General features: G+C 35.0%; 1 protein-coding gene across 6 annotated transcripts in view; it reads left to right on the top strand.

Moving 5' to 3' along the window:
- The window catches only part of Fur1 (Furin-like protease 1), a 317,043-nt gene extending 296,655 nt beyond the window's left edge, over positions 1 to 20,388 (top strand). For 5 of the 6 annotated variants that reach the window (XM_073081972.1, XM_073081968.1, XM_073081971.1 and 2 more), the window contains exons 10-16: positions 2,641 to 2,864; positions 4,494 to 4,633; positions 7,349 to 7,467; positions 8,115 to 8,564; positions 9,422 to 9,660; positions 11,856 to 11,946; positions 17,933 to 20,388. In XM_073081972.1, coding sequence (XP_072938073.1) covers positions 2,641 to 2,864; positions 4,494 to 4,633; positions 7,349 to 7,467; positions 8,115 to 8,564; positions 9,422 to 9,660; positions 11,856 to 11,946; positions 17,933 to 18,591 — 1,922 coding nt within the window. In that variant the 3' untranslated portion in view covers positions 18,592 to 20,388. The remainder of the gene's footprint in view (positions 1 to 2,640; positions 2,865 to 4,493; positions 4,634 to 7,348; positions 7,468 to 8,114; positions 8,565 to 9,421; positions 9,661 to 11,855; positions 11,947 to 17,932) is intronic. The other variant, XM_073081973.1, reaches the window with a different exon arrangement.
- The last annotated feature ends 2,320 nt before the right edge of the window (positions 20,389 to 22,708 follow it).

The following is a 22,708-nucleotide window of genomic DNA, read 5'->3' as shown; positions in this document are numbered from 1 at the left end:
ATATTGATTTATTTATATACCACTTGCGTTAGTGGTTGATGCCGCTAATGGACATCTTTGATCGACCCTGAAATAGGTATACATTATAATAGGGATGTGGAATATCAAATTTCTGATCTTGATATGGATTCAGATTTAAAATATAATATAGGTTTCGGATACGGTTAAGGATATGATATTTCAGATTATCCGATGGTATCAGCTAATTTCCGTTACCAATATTAAATTTTTAAGGAACATTTTATTCTAAAATTTTATAAAAAAAAAGTATAAAATCACTGAAGTGCATCGTCTTGGTTGTTTCATAATAGTGTTTCATTTTGACTCCGCCATTCTTTGATGTTACTGGGAACTTTCATATTGGAATCAGTTACAATTTATCAGTTACAAGATATGAGATAGATAGGTTATCTCTCATATATGTATACTTGAAACATACCGGATCACCGAAATATGCGGATATCTGAGGAGGAATTCAGATACTTGGATAATGTTGACAATTAAGTTTATATAAATCAAAGCAATATATAAAATTATGTGTACATGTATATGACATATAACAATGTACGTCATGTATATTTATAATAATTATTTTATAACTCAGTAACAAGCCAAATTCAATTTATTAACGTTCTGAAATAAAACAGAGGAACAAAGGAATACAATAAATGAACAAAAACAAATATTTCACTCACGTGTCTCGCAAACCATTAAGAATAATGTGTCAGGACTAATGTGTTTTATAACACATTAAAGCGTAAGTGCTGGGATTTCGGATAAAATTATGTACTTTGCGCGCTGTCATAAAAAGTGTAATAAAAGAACAAAAAAAATCACAAAAATGTCCACAAATTCAACGCGCCCATTAAACAGTTATTTTCGTGATCACAGAGAGGGATTTGCTTTATCCAATTTAATACGGATTACCGGAAAAGTCGTTTTTTCACTCGCATGTTCGCTGTGAAAAAGTAGAAAATAATAACGTTAATACCGAATAACAGCTTCAGAGTACCCAGCTTTACTTGTCACTACGGTGTAGTATTTATCTTTTAAAAGCAGGTTTTTGTTTTGTTTTTTATTATATAGCGGTAGCAGACGAGCATGCACTCCACCTGATGGTGAGTCGCTAAGTGCTCATGGACATCTGTAATCAACCCCAGATAGGATTACAAATTCCTTTAGCCAGTCACAAATGCGCCGTTACCCCTGAGTACTAAGCTAGAACGCCTCGGAAAAGTATGTCTCCCTTACCACACCCGTTAAACCAGAACACAGCAGCGCTTAACACTGCTGTTATTAGGTGTGGTGGTGGTGCCACCGGAGTCGAAACCCAAAGGCTTCAGTTACTGCTCAAAACTAATGATTTACTTCGCCCCAGGGCACTTGTTATTCATTAATGTTTATTCCCAAACATAAGTATTTTATCATCCACTAACGTATAATAAATGAGTGCTCCGAGCAATTCCATTATTCTTCGCTAATTTGAGACGAGTGAGTTCCTTTTGTGGGCCAGTAATAACCCTTACAAGTTTCCTTTGTGTTCGTTCTTACGTTAATAATTAAAACAGATTATATTAGGGTTAATACGGATGCCGACAGCGATTTACACTGAAACTAATATAATTTTCCAGGAATTTTAGACAAGTTTCTTATCTAAATTTATACCTATTTCTCGCTTACGTTTGGAGTGGTAAGATTACTTATATTAGGCGTTCCGATTTAGTCTTGTTTTTCTAAGAAATCGGGATAGAAAGCGTGGAGACAGTCTCATAAAATATGGTTACTGTTCCCTATAGACGTCTACCGTCATCTCCAATTGAGGTTGGCTACATTAATTGAGGACTAAGTAATGCCTTCTGTAAAGTATATCGTACATACTAAAGCCATCACACGGCACACCATAAAACATCAGTGATTACTTTTGTTATAAAACGTAAATATGTGTGGCGGTAGGACTTCCGGAGTCAAATTTTGGAGGGCTGTACCACTCTAAATTTCAGTTTAAATTGGGATACAGTCAACATTGTATTAAATTATATGACTGTTAGGTACGTTTATTAGATACGAGTAAATAGACATACGCCTGTATATACGTCTGTCTGTCAACCGCTGAACCGCGTCGGGCGAGACCTATGTGTTTTAACGCGCTTTGTTAAACGAGGTTATCCATAAAGCTCGCTCGTAAGCGATATTTGTTCGAGTTGAATCTGTTATCCGAAAGCCATTTGGGCTATAAGGGATTACATAACATTACAGATAATGGGCGGGTTAGAGTGGCGGTGGCACTAATGCGAATTTATCGGAACAGTGGTTCGTACGGCACGGATAGAGCACCTAAGAATCGGTGGATTTTTACGAAGACATTGTAAAAGATGATAGTCATATTCGCTCATGAATTATAATAGTAATTATAAGTAAAAAAAACTTGCCTTTATTTTTCCTCATAACTGTTTTAGCTATTGATGAGTAAAATAATCGTTTTTTTGGCATTTATTCCATAGATTTATGCGACCCACGTACTACATATAGGCGACATGGTGTACAATTAACATTTATATGCAAGACCTAATCTATTCTTGATGATGATCTTTTTTAATAATGTATTTTATTAAATGTATTAATTCTTAAGCCTTTGTACAGTGGTCCGCACAGCGCGTCCAGAGCGTCTAAGCTTAGGCGGGGAGTGGCGTACGAATGGCGTCGGGCGGAACGTATCCCATTCCTTCGGGTACGGGTTACTGGACGCGGCGGGTATGGTCCGACTGGCGCGCTCGTGGCGGCCGGTACCGCCCCAACGTCGCTGTGAACTCGCCGCGCCGAAGATGCTCCGGGCGGTACCGCCAAGATCCGCTGCCACGTTGGAGGTGAGACTGATCTTTGTATTTTTATTTAAGAAACATATTTATTGCCATTTTTGCTGCGTCCTTCGCGATGTCGATGTCCTTCGGTCCGGGTTACTAGACGCGGCGGGTATGATCCGACTGGCGCGCTCGTGGCGGCCGGTATAGTCCGCGTAAAACTGCTAGTCCGCTCTGAATATAGAAATGAATCGCGTCGCCATAGAAAATTGCATGAGTACACTTGCTCACAACAACTTCAGAGCGGACTAGCAGTTTGGCGCGAACTATACCACCGCAACGCCGCTGTGAGCTTCCCGTGCCGAAGATGCTCCGTGCGGTACCGCCAAGATCCGCTGCTACGTTGGAGGTGGGACTAAACTTCTTTGTTATTGTCGCTGTTACTATGAACCTGCTGTGTTAAATGTTTGTCGTAGGAATATTACCAATGTTGATAGAATATATTTCCTATTTTAAAGAGTTTGGCAAGTAAAATATACACACAGCGTTCAAACTTATCTCTCAGAGGTAAACGCGCGTATGGCTGAATTTAGGTAGGACTCGAATCGTATCTGCGGTTGATTAAAGATTGGCGGCAGGTACTGCTTACCGGTGGACTGACTGCTCATTGGCAATTTCGTTAAAAGCTATTCGAATAAAGAATTCAAGATCATGATTTCAATCTCATATCATCTCTCCTGGTGACATTCTATTGCAAAGTGCAATCTCGGTCACTAAGCTTGTTAACGGTCACGTCTGGGCGAGAACAGTAAATGGTTCACTCAGCTGTCCCCTTTAAATGCATATTGTCAGTGAATTTGAGAGAATTGTATCGAAGATTGCATTGATCTGTAGTTCCTGGCCGTGGAATCTACTCATGACTCTCATGTTTTCGTATTGAATCTAGTGCAAAATGTGTGCTTCGAACTTTGTTTATTTGGCAGTTGTGTTTTCATGATTGAAGAATACACTTTTAGTCAAGTCGCATTAGTTGTACCGATCTGGTAATTATTTACTGTTTTTCTTTTCGTGTAAATGAAGGCAAAATATAACACACTTACACAATAAAGCAAAAAAAGGTGAGATCAATTAATCTTCGTGCTTCATTGGGTTCAAAAGTTGCCTAATAACAGCAGTGCTGAGTGAAGCAATGAATTGGTTTGAAAAGTTTGGTAAAGGACATAGTTATCCAAAGCATTTCGATTTAGTCTTCATGTGTAGCAACTTCAGGTAGGTCTCCTCTTATCTGGGGTTGATTACAGGTGTCTATAGCTTCAGTAGCCACTTAACATCAGGTGGACTGCGTGCTCGTTTGCAACTGCAATGTAAAGAAAAAGTTAATATTACTTGTATATAATTAATTCCTATACTTCGGTACTACCTATTTAAAAAAAATACATTTTTTTATATAATATGGAGTAGCAGACGAGCATGCAGTCCACCTCATGGTAAGTGTGTAAGTAATCGACTCCAGATAGGAAGCCTCGGAAAAGTATGCCTCCTTTACCACACCCTTCAAACCAGAACACAGCAGCGCTTAACACTGCTGTTATAAGGCAGAAATAGGTGTGGCGGTGATGCCGCCGGAGTGGGTTCCACCACCTTCAAAAACAATGTGCAATTTTTCATGTATTCTAAAAAAGATATTCCTTCCAGTTGAATGTGGGCGCGTGCCCGGGCGTGAACTACCTGGAGCACGTGCAGGCGCGCGTGTCGCTGTCGGCCACGCGCCGCGGCGACCTGCGCATCGCGCTCACCTCGCCCGCCGGCACCCGCGTCACACTGTTGGCACCCAGGTACGATTAGTTTGATTTTTTTTAAACGGTTTCTTTGGATGAACAATTTGAGGCACACTATTCGCACCCAGGTAAAACTAGTTTGATTTTCTTATAACAGTTTCTTTGGATGAACAATTTGAGGTAAGCTGTTTAAACCCATGTATGATATAGTCCGCGCCAAACTTCTAGTCCGCCTGAAGTTGTTGCGTGCGGGTGTAGTCAGAGCCAATGCGGTCGAACACAACTACAAACATATTATACTCCGTAGCAACGTAACGCACACTAACGGAGCTGTGTACCCGCGGGCGAGAGCGGGCAGCGGAGGGTGCCGAGGGGGACCCGCGCTTTCTTCGTTCCGCTAATATCTACAATTTTATGTTGCGACACGACTCGTTTCTATACTCAGAACGGACTAGAAATTTGGCGCGGAATCTACGATTGCTTTGAATTTTTCATAAGTTTATTTAATTTTACACTTTTAACACCCATGTGTGATGCCTGTTTTGACTCGACTGCGAGGCTCATGTTTTTTGGGCGTATGTGTGTATATGTATGTATGAGACATATCTTTAGTAAAACTGACAATCCAAACGAATTGACAGATTTTAATATTTGAGTTTCATTGGACTCGTGTAAGCAATTGTTTTTTCTTTATAATAATTGCTAGAAATGAATTTGTATATTTATATTTGTTCGCCATTTATGGCAGAATGAGCGTAAATTATTGACTATAACGCCAATTTATACACCTTATTCTACAAATAAATATTCGATTTCGTATTTGTATTTGTAAACTTATCCGATGGTTTATTTGGCATCATATTTTGGGTGTCAATTTTAGCATCTAAGTATGATAAATGTCTTAAAGTTTTAAAACACTTTGGATTGCAATTTTAGCAGTCAGATACGATTAATAATAGTTTCATTTATTATTAAAGTTTTGAAAAATTCTACACGTCATACTTACACTATACACTAAAAAAACTTGGAAGAAAAAATCTCTTCATTACATATAACATTATTCACGAGAAACTCTTCATAATACAAGTACGTGAGCTATAACGTAAAAATATCTCGACAATTTCGCCGGTGTTTCGTAATTTATACGAGCATGTAATGCCATGTACTCCAGAAGGGTTCTTAAAAGTTCTATTTTACTTTGAAAACAGCGAAGAACATTATACATTCTCCGTTTAAAAATACGTATTACATCCCGTATTCTTTTGTTTGCCTTGTATTATTACTTCCTAGAATTTGATATTTTTATAAGACACTATTCGACGATGAAATGCACAGATGTAGTTTTATCAAATTGAATTCATTCGCAATATATTTTTAAAAACGAATACTTCAGTTTTATTTTTCATAAAATTCGACCTAGTAAATCCTTTCAGGATTTTTCGCTAATCCTTTTAGTTTCGGATTGCGCATCGCGCACACTTGAAATTCACCATGCACACCGCAGACTAACTTTACAATTTTCTATGTAGAGCATCCCAGGATCAATTTACACGTCGATAGACTTTCATATTTATTTATCCGGGTCTGGATATACGTGTGTGCTTTAGTGCAAATAGTTCCATGGAATAATAGGAAGTAAAGTAAAGTAGGTTACATAGCCGCAGTAATGCGGTTATAATCACAACAGTAGCGCCTATATTCTGGCCAAAATTATTATACCTTACAAACAAAACTCTTATAGCAACATACACTTTGTACCTTTGAATCATGTATTGCGTTTTATAAAGGGGTGTTGTTAAAAGTTCCTCCTATGGTCGGATGCGAAAAACTCGGTGAATCGCATCACGACCGCACCATACATCTTGTTCCCCAACTCGGAGCGCAATTACTGAAGTTCGCGCCAGTTTGAAACGCAGTTTATCAGCGACACGAAACAATTTGTTTCAGCACAGTGTCGTAATATACATTAAATATTGATGTATAAGGTACTATTTACTATCATTGGAATGCCTATTCTTGTACAGAAATGTTAACATTTCGTGGTTATGTCTTTCTTAAAAAAGGACTATATAATTCATGCTTTATCTAAGTAGTGTAATAGTGTTGTAGGCATCTGTATAGTATATTAGTTTTGTTTTGTGCCCAGTTTTAGAATGCTTACGTCGAAAATAATTAATTAAAATACTCATATATTTTAACCGTGTATTGCGTTGTGCTTTAAAGGGGTGCTGTTAAAAGTTTTTCCTTTGGTCGGATGCGAAAAACTCGGAGCCTCGCATCACGACCGCACCATACATCTTGTTCCCCAACTCGGGGCGCAATTACTGAAGTTCGCGCCAGTCAGTAACGCAGTTTATCAGCGACGCGAAACACTTTGTTTGAGCTGTTAGTACAGTGTTATAAAATAGTTTCACGGGTCTTAAACAATGTGGAGACTCTTGTATGAAAATTTGGAAAAGGTTTTATACTAATTAATTACCTTGCTAATACATTTGTTTGTGACATGCTCCTATAGGGATGAATGTGTTTTTAAAAATTGCAGGCGGTTTTTAATTATTGTTACGTTATTAATGATATAGATGATAATAAAAAAGAAACAAAACTGCGTGCTTACAAAACTTTCTTAGTATTACGTTTCGACCGGTAGATGAAACAAAAACATTGGTGACAATCTATTTATTTTGTACCCATGTTCGCCTAATATAAACACATTTCAGTTCAAAGAATCACCCAAGTAGGTGTCACTAGTATAGACAGTTAATTTTCCGACAGGGCGCACGATTCCTCGCACTCCGGGTTCAACTCGTGGCCCTTCATGTCTGTTCATATGTGGGGCGAGTCTCCGCTCGGGGTCTGGCAACTCGAGGTGTCCAACGAAGGCAGATATATGGGTAAGTATACCATCGATCAATAATACAGATAATTATTGTCATATTGATCAGATTACAAATGTATTTAGGGAGTTTTATTAAATGAGTTATTGGATTTATAGACTACTGATCTTTGCCTCCGAAAAAAACAAAATGGCTGAGCATAAACCAGCAAGTGTCAAACAAGTTATGATTTATGGATATATGACATATCAATAATTATTTTGAATAATGTAACACATACGTAGGCTAACAAATAAATTTGTTTGGTAAGTAACTAATAAATGCCAATACAGCATCAATAGAAAATCATAGGATCATTTTTATAACTAACTAAATAGTTTTAAATGATTGTGAATTGGGTTAACTTGTACTTATCATATCAGTTTTCATGTTTTATAGTTGCTAAAATGTAATGTAACTAATAATTTATTTAATTTAAATAATAATTGTGACTAAACTATACACAGTACATCGATTACTAAGTTTATCAAAATCAATTTTGTTTTTAGTCGTATGTAGTCGTAGGTAGGTATATTATCGGAATTCTTCAGGGACGTAACTTGCCTATCAGATTTGTATCAGAATTTAACTTTTCGACCTTTTAACTTTGCAGATTCTTATACGATAATAACACGTGTGGTTATATAATATTACTTTCGATGTAGGTCGAGCGACTTTACAAGACTGGTCTTTAATGTTATACGGAACCACTTCACCGGCAGCTAAGAATGATCCAATACCGTTTCGGAATCCGATCGTACGCAAAAGCAACGCGACACGACCCGTCGTCGTGCAAGCGGGTAGAAAAAACAACAGAGGAAAGGCCGTACCAATTGTACCAACATACACAGTCGGTCTAGTTAAACGGAAAAAGAACAAAAACTCGAAGAACCCGAATAGAAACTCGCAAAAATCAAAACAGGGTCGTCCTGCCACGAGGTCGCCGATCGAGAGTACCACGACGCGCACGACGTCGCCCGTTCCAGATTTGAGTCTCAATTTGCGAGGGGATTTGGCCGATCCCCTGGCAGACGCCAGAGGTCGCAAGATGTCTAGTCTATTCGAGCAGTATCCGAAAATCCAGCGGATATACCCCGCGCCGCTGCAAGCCAACGGTACTTAGTCGCATGTTGTGTTCGTTGATTCGTTTCGCCACCGTTTTGTTTGAACGCCGCCTAGTTTGAGCCTGCACGTCATTACCCATGTTTCGGATGCCGCATGTCGTGTTTGCGTTGTTCCAATTTTTTATAGCAAAATGTTCTTTTTAATTGAGTTTCTGAAACTCATTTGTTTTCAGTTATCGCTTCTAGTGTAGGTAGTGTTTTTATTTTAACATAGTCTGTGTGAATTTTAATTTTTGTTTACGTTTGCCGCTGTTTAATGTACCCGTTATGGTGTATTATTAAATATTTGAGTTTCATATTTCAATGCGACAACTTTATTCGCGGCGGACCTGAATTATACGCAATGAAGTTTCATAATATGGTTGTGATGGTTAAATACATTGTTTAATGGTACACCGCATTAACGTATTTATTTTGAACACGTAGTATTAATATTTTTCGCTACTATTTGTTCAGTTGAATTTTATGTACCTTTACTGCGAAATTTAATTTATGTATGCCTGAAATTACCATTATATTTTTGAATAATATCTTCTTGTTTCTGTTTTATTTATCTATTTGTTTAATATAGTATTTAAAAATTACTTTTCGTTTGAGTATTTTGATTCTTCACGCCTTTCGTTGTTATTCCCTAGTATTTCTTTGATGTTGATTCAAGACGAATCGTAAACTTAAGCTGGCGATTGATTTGTAATATTTAGAAGTACTGCGATCAAGGCCGCTCGATGCGAGGGTTGGTCACGTTTATATGTAACGCACAAGATCGCTTCGAATATTACATTACACAAGTCAATCGGCGGCTTAAGAAGATCACGCTTACGCAATCTAAGCTCATAACGTTTCAACAGCGGGCCCGCTACCTCAATGGGAGCTGATATTCTACGGGACAGAGACGCCAGCTCAGGAGTACGACGCGTCGCCGGAGGGCAACTCGTTGGGGAGCAGCGAGGTGGGTGGGGCTCCGAGCGAGGTGCCGAAGCCGAGCGCACCGGCCGGCGGCTGGAGCGGGGCCAATGTTGATGCACCAGAAGAACGACCTAACGCGATTGAAGACGACCTGGCGCTTGTGTGGCACGACTCGCATGCGGTAAGTGTTGTTCTAATTATATTCGTGTAATTCGTTTAGATTTTTGCGAATAATCATTAGTAAAAGCAGGACGAATGTGTAAACATCAGGTACCATAATGTCATTTTCGCATCCAAACCCGATACCTCTGAGACATGACGAAAATTCGTGGCGAGTATCGAATACACCCGAGTAATTTATTTACATACTTCTATTCGCGGCTATTCGTCTACACTCGGCGAGTATGTAAATATAGAATACAAAAATAATATAGATTTGACACGTAATGACAACTTACATAAACAACCCCTGCATACCGGGGATCCAACACGTTACTTCTGAATAGCCAGTTTATGGACACACGAGTATCATTACTGTACCGGACAAGGGACCATAAATACACATAATATCCGAGAACTAACTATTGACGGACCTGAATAACTTGTTTGAGCGTAGTGAATTTGCCCTTAACCGACTATAGATGATATAATCTACATTTTGTCTAACGTTTAATTCTAATCAAAACGTATTAAGTTATTCACACTTTGTCTTCCTTAGAATATTAGAAAAGAAATATTTTCTTAACGCGATACTTTATTTCCGTCGTGCTCGATACTTGGCAGCTGTAATTATTTAAAACGTTTTTTTTACACAAATGTCACTTAGTTTCATACAAAAGATAAAACAAATCTTTAAAATCGTACGGCTTAAAATAGCAAATTCTTTTAATTGCTGTCGAAGTGCATGTGGTATTTAACACCTGTTTTTTTTACAAAGACGTTCAGTTTAGTACAAGTGGAATAAATCTTTAGAATCTACCAGCTTAAAATAGCTGATCCTTACTTAGTAGTTGAGACACATGTGTTCCGAAACTATCCGGTCTAATCGTATAATTCACTGGGGTTACAAACTAAATCCGCGGTTACATCCACAGTCTAAGATTTATTGTTGGTGACTATTCGACTTGTAGCATACAACATTCGGAAGGCCTAACTAGATTGAGATTGTATTGAAAGGCCAAGACGGTCACAAATTGTATTGTGTAACTTATGTTGTATCTAAGTGTATTTATTATACTTGACTCGGTTATACCGGTCTTACACAAACGGTTCCGGGTTCATTATCAGACCAGGTAGATAAATTTTGTATGGAAATTTTCATTCTGGGTGTAGCGGCACTCTATACCAATTGGTGTAGAAACTGTTTTGTATTTGTTAACATTTGTGATACTGTCAAAATACTGTTTCCAAAGACTGTACTTGTGAATGAAACAAATATTTGTCAAGTGGATGTATTACTTTGTACGATTTATTGTGTTTTACTGAATGTGGTTCTTATGGTGGTAATTTAATATTTATAAGAATGCACAATGTCATAAATAAAAGCGAACGCGGCTTTGTTTGCAACCCATAAAATTTGCCTAAATTCACACACTAACTTGACGAATTTAATTCATAACAAAAGTTATAATTTCTACAAATTAATAATAATTTATTCCCGACTAACTTAGGAAATACAAAATCTTATTATGACTTCCTTCAACGTACCTACAAATTCCAATAAACTTGATATGAATAAGTTATTATCTCTGGCTTAGATATTTCGGTGGCTGTCGTTGAACTTAGAAGAAATGTCACGGACTCTTGGGTACGGAAGTTGTTCTAGTTTATTTAATGTGTCTAATTATGTTACTTATAATTATACAACAGACTGATGTGAATGTTAATTTTATTAATTCATTAATTTTCTATAGTGTTAACTGTTTAATTATATTCAGCGTATTTTGATTGAAAAATAATAAGATGTCTTGTACATACCGTGTCTAATTGAGAATTATTATTTTTTACAATACTAAGATTTAGTTGCAATTATTTGTATGTTTTTTAATCACTAACTTACTACTATAATAGCATTTGTTAAATAGGTAGTTATTTTTTTAAGTTAAAAATATTTCAGGTTACCTTAACAAAATCGTCGAATCTCAGTATGTAGGTATTGAAATATTAAATTGTTTTTTTATTTGAAATGGATGAGATTAGGAGTAGAAACAAAAAAAACATAATGGGCCTTATTTTAAGCAAATAATTGTGCCACGTATATTAGTTGAATATACGTGTTCTATATATTTTTATAATCATACCATCAATTATTGAGTGTTAAAGTGTAAAACGCTATTTAAATCAAATAAATATATATGCGTATATTTTTGTATACAGATCCGCGAAGAAAGTCCGTCGTCCGGAGCGGGGGGCGCGCACTTCGCGAGCAGCGGCTGCGCGGCCGCCGCGGACTCCCGCCGTTGCCTAGGTTTGTGCCTGTTGCTGTTGCTGTTTACAGTGTTGCGGCACGTGTCCGCGTCTAGCCCGGGACACACCCCGGGCGTACGACACACCCCGGGCATACAACACGTGTCCATGCGTAGCCCGGGACACACTCCGGGCGTACACGTGTCGGTGTGTAGAGTCGGGCGCAGTGTGTGTGCACTAACCGCGCGGCGCGGCGCCCGGCCGCCGCGCGCGCCCTGCTTGCCGCTAACACCTGACACTCCGCGCGCCCTGGTACAGGGCATGTGATTTTAGTTGAATTTAACTACGTGTTTGTGAGGAGAGCACGGGTAATTTTAACTTTTTGTGTTCATTTTTAATGTCAAATTCTTCTTATGAAATAACAGGTATCGGAAAATGGTTTTAAAATTATATTAACGCATCATTTAAATTTTAAATGATCTTGATTTTGGTACGAAAATGTCGCGAGTTAAATCTTGAAATTTTGGCCTAAATTCAAATTAACATATTTCTACAAAATCATAACAAGTTTTCATCCATATAATTATATCATAATAGGGACTCGCATGTATACAAAAAGTCTGCGATTAATTGAGTCATGCAATTAATTTTAAGTATCCAAAGCGGCTGTATTTTTATACCGAAAAAATAATATATACCGTGCTCTCCTTACGTAAACATACCGTATAGGTTAAATTAACCACTTTCGGAGGTACCGCACAGATAAAGCAAAAATTAATTAAAATGTTCATTATTTGTTAACATGCAGTGGGCAGCGTTACGACTGTTTGTAAGCTCTCGGGTGCTATGCTGTTGGCTTATTTACTATCCTCATTTGTGCAGCTATAAATCTGTGTTAATAAAAGGAAAAGTTATTTAAATGAAATAAAAATCTTTATCTGTGCGCAATTTCAATTATAATAAGTACAATCTATTTTCGTTTATAAAATTTAATTATTATTAATTATGTATATTACTTTATTTTATTTATTTAGTGACCGCGGTCTGACCACAGCTATTTATTATGATTGCCTAGTTCAAATCACATTTTGTACTTAAATTCGCTGGTTGTTTGTTTAAAAGTTAAAATATTACAATGTGTTCAAGTAATATTATCTTAAATCAGTTTATTTATTTGTTGTTTAATTTTTCTTTACAAGCTGATGAAATTAATGTGTTCAAGATTTTTTTACCTTTTCTTTTTATTTATACTTATTTTGGAGCTAGTAAGTACTAATTAATCTTGCTAAAAGTTACAACGTAAATAATATTACGAGCTTTATACATCGTACTTAAGGTGTTTGAAAACTTGAGAAAAAAATATACCTATTCGAATCTTTGAAATGAAATGATTTTTTGCATAATTTATGTTATTTACGTACACATAATATTTGAATATCTGATTGATAATGTAATATCCATTTATTGATATTTCTTGCTGTGTGCTTTTCACAAGACAAGTAAACATCGAAATACGTAATGTTCATAATGTTATACTTATTTTTAATAAGTCGAAGGGGTATGATATCATATGATTATCATTTATAATTGGCCTTTGAAATAGAACATAGGGTTTTAGAAGTGACGCCACCTCAAAACCCATGACTTCTGTGTATAACAACATGATTATTCTAGTTCGTGGTGTAGTTGACTTATATAAGATATTTTACTTTAATCGTCGATGTTAACTTCGAAAAAACCTTCGAAAGATTAATTTGGAACACTGCTACAGTTATATTAACAGTTATTATTTATGCATTATTGTAATAATAAAATATATGTTATTCTAATTTATAAATCCCGTTCAAAAGAAATTATGAACACGAACTTGACATCATGTTTCAATAAAAATATGGACGCCATTTTACATTCATACGGTTTCCATTTTTTTTGCTGAAATTGTAGAAAGTCAAACGTTTCAACAAAGCGGCGACATAGATGTATGATATCGTTCATGTATATTATAATAATAAAATGTATGTCCAATATTGTCTAGGTATTTTGTAATATCACCTATAAATTGGCAATCTTAAGAGCTAAACAACAAGTGCAATTACATTAATAAATAATAATATATTTCAAGTCGATGACGTCCATTTTGATTGGTAATTGCATCGTGAGAAGAATAATGTATGAGAGTGGACAATTTGTTATTATGAGAGTTTTGTCTAGGAAGAATGACTTAATCTTCTAAGTAGATAGTCCTTACAGTACTTAAAACTTATATTCGATGTCGTGGATGTTTTATGCAAGAATTATCATGTTTCATAGTAAAAATGGCTTCCAGGAATATTATTGGCTTTTTGGCCCGTCTAATGTAGTAATAACTCATCTTCCTTTTATTATTTTTGTATGGTCTCGGTTCGAGCCCTCAAAACTTTTAAGCTTTATTATACAACAGAGCTAAACAAACTTACTTGCGAATGTGTTTATTTTTAAGTCTCTAATTTCGACAAAATAAAATCTAGACAAATTTTAAAATTTGTGCTCAAAGAAAAGTAAAAATGTAAAAGTGCTCGAAACTTTCTATAACATTCATATGAGTGTCCGTAAGGATGTTTTGCATTTGCCAACTATCGCTACATCTCTTTATTTAAAACAGCGGATAAAACGGATGCAACAAGATAAACCGACATGAGAATGAAGGAGAACTTATAATAAATTGCAGTAGTTGCAAGCTCGCTAGAGCTTTTGGCGGAATGCAACGACAGAACATTTTTTGTGTTTCTGTGAAGGATCCTAATTCGAATGTCAGGGATATTTTTTACACAAAACTCATTTTTGTAAGTTTTATTAATTTGGTTTAACATGGCGGCTTTTTTTACATTGAAACAAAATGAATTGTAATGGAACTTGACTTTTATTGCATAAAACAACCACGCCTTTGTTGTTGCAGCACATTGTTATTTTATCTATTTTTATTTATTTATCGTTGATCCTTAGCAAAATATTAAGTTTCAGACATATTTCCAATAACCAACAAGGTACAATAGAAAATTTTAAACTCTGTTACATTTTATAGGCGCAATTTTTTTCTGTAACCAAATAAGATAGATATATGATTAACACGATGCCAAATGTTAGCGCATTTACTGTAATATTCGTGTGGTTTCCTAATATATTATTTATTAATAAAATATATACGTAGGTAGTAATATTATTTAGCCTAAATTAAGTTGTTACGTATAAGTAAAACGATCTGGCGGTATTTTCAGGTAATTTATAATAACGAATAATTATAATATATGTTGTTTTTACCATTGTAAAAATCATAGCTCCAATTGGTCGTTAATTTTGAAAATACGCCACAACGTTTTCGTGGAAAGATGTATTCAATACAGACATACATATCTGTTACAATAAGTTGGTGATTACATGATAATTGATCGCCTTTTGTCAGCTAGGTGATGTATTCATGCAGTATTATCTATGTGACAGCATTAATATGGTCAATATAAGTACTTATTTTTTTCGACATTATAATATCGTCTCGATACTTGACATATTGCAAGATTAAAAGTTCGTAAACTGTTGTATTTATGTAACTGTTGTATAATGAATAACTATATAAACTATATAAACAGGATAATCCGTTAAATAAAATTGCTGATAACTTACACCGGGCATACAAAATTGATATCAGTCGTTAGACACTATTATTCATAATTTATCCAAATTAAAATGAATTTACAGCACCTATATTACTTTATAAAACAATATATTAGACAAATAAATGCAATATAGTCACTGGAGTATACTGCAGACTTAGTCCAAATATAGAAAAAGATCACGACTTTTCTGAACAAGGACGAACCAATACACGGAATGTAGACGGAATTGTAAACATTGAAATAAAACACAAGAGTAGCACGTGTTCGGTGTTGCATTTACGTTCCGATAGCGAATTTCCAACTTGCGTCCAATCGTTTATAAATAAACCGGGGCAGCTCGAAAATTGCGCATTACTTTTGCCTACGTGTTTAATTAAAATCAACATTTAATAATTTTCATTATTTTATGAAATTTTTTAAAGCAGCTTTTATATTTAATAAATCGTGTAGCTAAATATCAGCTGGGGGATTTATACTAGGGTCTAGGGGATTTGTTTACTTAATAAGTTTTTTTTACACTGATCAAATTATTATAATGATAGGACAATAATATAGTTAGTTACATAACATGTTCAACCAACGAGTTAAGAGCGATTTTTTGGTTCCATCGCAGCTATATTGTTACCCATGTTGTAGTGTTTTCCTAGCTATTAATGTTTTTTTAATCTAATCGAATCACATGTAGTTTATTTTATATTTTCAATAATATATACAATCGATTGATAAGTATGTTCTTTAATAGCTGTCACACAGATAATGCTATAGGTATTAATAAAATATATTAAAATAACAATACCATAGTTTCGTGTGAATAAAAGCATAATAATTATGATAAAAATATACTGCATAATGTGGTTGTGATCATAGCGGTGATTGCTAATCCATTTAATATAGTATATGTAATATGAATGTATATATTAAGTAGGTATATATCGGTAAAAGATTTGGAGACTTGTACAAATTGCTCACAAACGTGTAAATTTGAAAACGACTGAACAATCATGATTTCTCATCGACTGGTAGTTAAACTTACTTTACTATTGTAGTTTAGACAAGTGAGTGTAATATATACTAAGTTTTAACACTAGCTTTATGTAGTTTCCATGTCTGTATACACGTGGCTATAACGTAAGTAATATAAATATAGTTGAACAAATTTTACATGAATGTCTTCAAGACTGTATCAATATTTGCGTAAAAATTGAAAAGAAAAACATATTTTGTCAAAAGTTTCTGATTATATTGACAACCTTGCTCAGGAAATCGTCCAAAACTCAGTAAAAGTATCGTTTTGTATCGCGTCATCGCGTTGTGTGAATAAAAATAGCACCTGTCCTACAAATATATACTTGATGATATTTTGTTCCATGCATAATTTATTTGATCGTTATAATAACTGCTATAATTTATATTAGTTATCGATTATAGCTGCGTGTTGACCGACCGTATCACTATAAACAGCGCTAAGATGTAGCTAAGGCTAAGTGTAACTATTGTAACTATCGCTCGATGCATAAGAAATCGTTTAAATGCTCATTTTTATAACGATGTTGCTGTATAGATATGTAAAGTTGTTCACCGATCGGCGTTAAGTAGCAACCCAATGAATTGTATTTATTACTGTAAATGTTGAATAATAATTTGTATATAATGAACCTAATGTGAATGGAATGTAATAATAAAAAAGACTTTTATTACAAAATTTAAGTAGATTTTCATTTGTGTTCGTGAACGTCGAGTCTTGTCTCTGATCGTTTTGTAATAAGAGAATAATAAGTAATATAAGATGTATTTTGTTATTGTATAGCAATCAAACTGACGTACATTGTAATTACTATATAAGATTATCGCTTATTTAGTCTTGTTTTGCATGTTACGCTTTGCTTCATATGTGCTTTCGTAATGTTTATAACCTTCGCTTCAGTACTCACGCTTCATTTCAACACTCACACTCTTCTTTCTAATATTTCAGTCTTTTATTTTCTCTCTTCTTCTGTTCAGTCCATTTATCTATCATGTCACAGTTCTTTTTGTTGCGTTTATTCCTGATTTCATTTAATTTTGTGCACGTCTTCCTTTGTGCATGCACTAGTCTTACAAGAGCGTCTGTTTGTTTGATTAAAATGTCTCATTCAAAATTCTCCGGTTTATATCACACGAACAAAATTATTTGAGATCAGCGACGAGATTCTACTAAAGCCATCCCTGTCCTTACTCCTGTTTCATAATCTTTTGTATCTGCAAACGACTTCGTGACTACCGAAACAATCTTCTGCATCATACAATCTGCTGGCGAGAGAACGCAACCTGCATGGACGCTGGATACGGTGCTGGGTGGTGTCGGACTGTCTCTTTTATACTTATGTACTTAAATATTTCTGTTCTCTCTCCCACTAGAATGCGCGAAGGGTTTGCACTTGTACGACGGCCGATGCTTCGATCATTGCCCGGACGGCACGTACGCCAGTGAAATGCTAATGCAGACGAACTCGAGAAGACGTAACCTCACGCACTTCCCTGACACGGGGGCAGCGGTCGTGATGAAACGACAGGGCAAGGATACCCCGGTGCCGAGTGCCATCGAGGCCTCGGACATGGAACCGCTGGCTAACCTGAACGCTAAAGCTCCCCTAATTTGCCTCCCGTGTCACTACACCTGCGCCACATGCTCGGGCCCTCACAGCAACCAATGCTTGTCCTGTTTAGACGACGCACAACTTTTCAACTCCACTGATCTCGAACCGAAATATTACTGCTATCCTAATACTGTCCTCCCACAAATTTCCGATGCTAACTGGCACTACAAGCTGAATGTCATCTTGATAGTTATCCTGTTTATTTTTAGTTTTCTTTCTTTGTACCTCATTTTCGTGTGTCTATTCAGAAGATTCGGGTACAGTTGCTGTGGTAACCATTATGATTCCAATATGAAGGGTGTGTACAATAAATTGGCAGTGGACGAGAAAGATCAAAGCGCATTGGAAATTGAAGAAGAGATACATAAGGCTATACACAAGTATTCCAGTGATGAATCAGACGATGATTTAAATCTATAGCGGTTAGTTAATTTCCATCCAGAATATTACGAATTAATCGATCAAATTAGTATGGAGAATTATGAGATTAACTATTGATGCAGGGCTTATGTGATATCATGGTAACGTTTGTCACAGATTTTTTTATGTTTTTTTATTATTCGCTTATATTGTAAGTAATTTGACTGCAGACTTAACAGAGTATTAAGCAATAATAGGTACGTACAAATTCCAGCTAAAATTTTAGATTTATTCGTCAATCCAAAGACTTGGTAAAACTTTTTTAGCATTCGGTTTATCCCCTTCATTGTAATCTTTGATAATCTTGTCTTGGTAAAATATGTCTTCTAACTCTTTTTCAGAACTTTCTTACGTCCAATTTTCCTTAGAAATGCACGTCAAGGTTTTGTCAGAGCGTAAATATGTTTTTCTAATAAGTAGATAGCGAGATTTGACCGAACGATTTATATTTTTATTTGTTTCCTTTTACTTAAAAATCAACTTTTGAGAATTAAATTTTTTAAATGTATCCGTAGACTTTTTTTATCATTCTTACAATTTTCTTCTTTCTTTCTTTCTTTCTGATCTTAACAGAAGTAATGTAATGTTCGTTTACTTACGAGTTAATCATGGAATTTTCGTCATAAGAGTGTAAAGTAATTATTTTTGCTTTGATATAACCTTAATGTTGCATAAACCGTATCATATTTCCTTCGACAGGAAAACGTATGAATAGAAAGTCCTTAACTTTGATACATGAATGTGATATGATAAACAGTCACATTCCATAATATAGGAACATACTTATTTACAATTTTACTCAAACATAACGCATAATATATTCATACAGAATACCTAAACATTAGATATTAAGTAGCTTGCAAACAAGTCATAATTTTGAAACCTGATTCATGACTTAAAATACTGTGTTTATCAAGTCTTATACTGAGTCCGCACGCTTGCCAAACCTCAACAAACTGTTACACAATCAAATGTGTGGATAGGAGGTTTTGTCTTGGTTTGTGTAGGTTCGGAAAGGCTTGTAGCAGATGCAATGGAGTGACGGTTTTTTAGCAAATCAAAGAGATTTGCCGTTACGATTTGTTACTACACATTTGTGTGTTTATAGAGGTTCAAAGCTTGCGGTAAGTAGAGCGTGTGGATGAAGCATTGGTTTTCACACTCGTTGCCCTTATTTATTTTGTTCATTTAGTAACACAATCAGGCTGTATTTCTAATTTTTACGACTACTTCTTTTGCACCAGACATCATTTGGGGCTAAATATTGTGTTGGTTACAGATGTAAGTACACAGTAATTTCCACTGTAAAAGGTGCTAAAGGTGCTAAATATTAAACTAAGTTTATCGAAAGAACTACTTTTGGAATATTATATTTAAACTTTGTGTAAAATTAGGCAATTTTCTTTAATTTTTTGCCGAGTGCCGTGTTACTAATCATATTGATATTGGTAAATTTTTATCTTTCCTAAACTTAGACACGATTAAACTACTCTACATTAGACAATTCATTTTGTACCAGTTTATATTCTAGCAAATATTTTTTATAAAACATTTTACATCTTTTGCTTTTTATTTTTAACTTTGCTTCATTTTTTCATTTTTCATTTCAATTTAGATTAAAGAAGTAATGTCATAATACTAGTTGTTAAATATAATTAAAATGCATAATATAGATACGTATGTAAGTATACTTAAGATCAATTTTGCTCAAGTTGCCATTTCGTTTTAGGTAAAAGCTTTTGAGCTGTAACGATGTAAATATATTAATCTGTGTAAATAAATGAGTTCCTATTTTCATGGGTCGTTTTATTCATATACTTTAAGATATTTTTACCAAAAATAGATATTGTTAATGGACAAACCAGTAATAGTTTGACAATTATTATTTCATGTTTCTTTCGGTATATTTCGATATTGTCCATACAGGTAAAGTTCTGACATCTGACAGTCATTTTTAACCCGTTACTGTCCTATTGTTGGGCAATGGTTGCTGATGAGGGGTAAGGTTACAATAAACAAAGATGTTCACAGATACATCTTTCGTTATCTTATGGATACCACATGTATAAGAGAAAAATAGCTCACAATATTTTCCTTCATTGTTAAAGCGAGTAATAATTACTAATACCGTATCTTTCCACGTATAAATGTATTTAAATTCACAACGGAATCTCAGGGTTGAAATTTATTCTACCTCTGATTAAATTATTGAAAAATTTAATGGCATCAAAGTGCAGCGAGGTTTAATAACTGGACAAAGCGGACGTCGCCGGCGTAAACCAACAGATAATTGAAACGTCGAAACCATGGAACTCAGAGCATGTCAATCCAGCCTGAACCCTTAATTGATTTTGTCGTAAAACGCCTGCACTATTGTTCATATTTCATAGTCTATTATTGTAGTCTATTGGTCTATACATATATTTATAAAGATATACACTACAACTTTTATTTTGTTATGTCGGAAAAATATTAGACGCTAGTTGCTACTTGACAGGCGTATGCACAGAGTAGTTTATATTATGAGGATCTTAGAATTTGTTCAATCAAAGTACATCACTGACAAGCGCAAAATGAAAACGTTGTGGATACTAGAAGAAGTCATTTACAAAAGCAAACTATAACTTAGTTAAAAGTAACTACTTAGCTATCCTCTATACCTAAATGTCAAAACGCAGAATATTATTAGAAAGGGAAATGTTTGAAACTTTATTATACCTATATCATTTAAGGCATGATACAATAGGCAAAATTGGAATACTTAAAGAGAAATGTATGTATTAAGATATTATGTTAACAATATTCACTGCATAGTTATGAATTCATCGCTTACCTCTCGACCTCGACATTAAAAAGCGATTACTCAAAGGACGCTATGTCAATATAAAACGCCACGAAACGGACGTACCAAAGAGCTTTTCTGAATACGTATCTAGAACCTTCCCATTTTTAACCCTTCGTAAAGCCTTTTTCATCTTATACAAAGTAAATGACGTAGGTATAAAAAGATACGAATAAGTACATTGGTATCTTTTTAAGGTTAACATTAATAAAAATTTTAGAGAGCTATGAAGATTACATGTAAAGTGCCTATAAATATAATCGTTTGGTAATATTTAACAAAATATGTTATCAAATTCAATAATGATGTTAGTTTGAAGGTGACATATCGTTTTACCTCTATTATTAAAATAATAAAATAAAAATATAAAACATTATCTTTCAGACTTATATTGGAAAGTACATCATGCACTGTAAGCGAAAACAGATATTATTTCTGACGTAATTATTTAAATATTTCATGGGGAATATTCACAAGTTTTGTCAATGTTGTGAGCTGTTAAAAAGTGCATATGTTAGGTACATCATATTATAGTCTTATATGTGCAATTAATGTTTTAAGAACGGGATTTATCTTGTCTGGAGTGTTAGATTTTTTTGTACATAGTTTTTAGTTACAAATAATAGTACCTACCCGCCGCTACTATTTACAACCAAGTAACTTTAAGTGCGAAAGTAACTTCGAGTGCAAAAATGTTTTTAAATGTGTCTCTAATTTTAAGTCTTTTAATATCGGGATATCAATAAATTTCTAGATCGACATTAATAATAGTGCGAAAATGTATTATTTAGCGGAAATTATTAGTAGGTCCGCATCGCTTTTGTTGGAGGGGTGACTCTAAGCAGTCTCCCTCGAAATAAGCGCGTTCTTCGAACGATCAATAGAGCTAATGTATCGGGTAATAGAGGTATTGGACGCAGAATTAAAGATACAAGATGCACTAATAAATACTCGTGTTGATTTAAGTGTGACTCGCTTTTGTAGGCTACTCTATCCACTTGATCTCATAGGAAATGAGTTTTGTAAGTTTTGGTAAATAATAATTTGTAACGAAGATTAAGTTAAGATTAAAACTACTCCGCAACAATCCGCTACAAATATGTATGATGGTATATATTTTAAACCATGCAGTATGTACCACCCTCCCTCCCTCAAAGGATGCGTGCCACATGCGTGCAGATGCAAAATATTAAAAATATACACCACCATACATAGGTACCACCACCAACACGTGTTTCGCTCCAAAACGAAACTTATCTTAACGATTAACCGTCG

This window comes from Epargyreus clarus, unplaced genomic scaffold, assembly GCF_041222505.1.
Source record: "Epargyreus clarus isolate Ecla_fem2 unplaced genomic scaffold, WU_Ecla_fem_2.2 ptg000017l, whole genome shotgun sequence".
Taxonomy (NCBI): Eukaryota; Metazoa; Arthropoda; class Insecta; order Lepidoptera; family Hesperiidae; genus Epargyreus; species Epargyreus clarus.
This window is presented reverse-complemented; position numbering and strand designations above follow the sequence as displayed.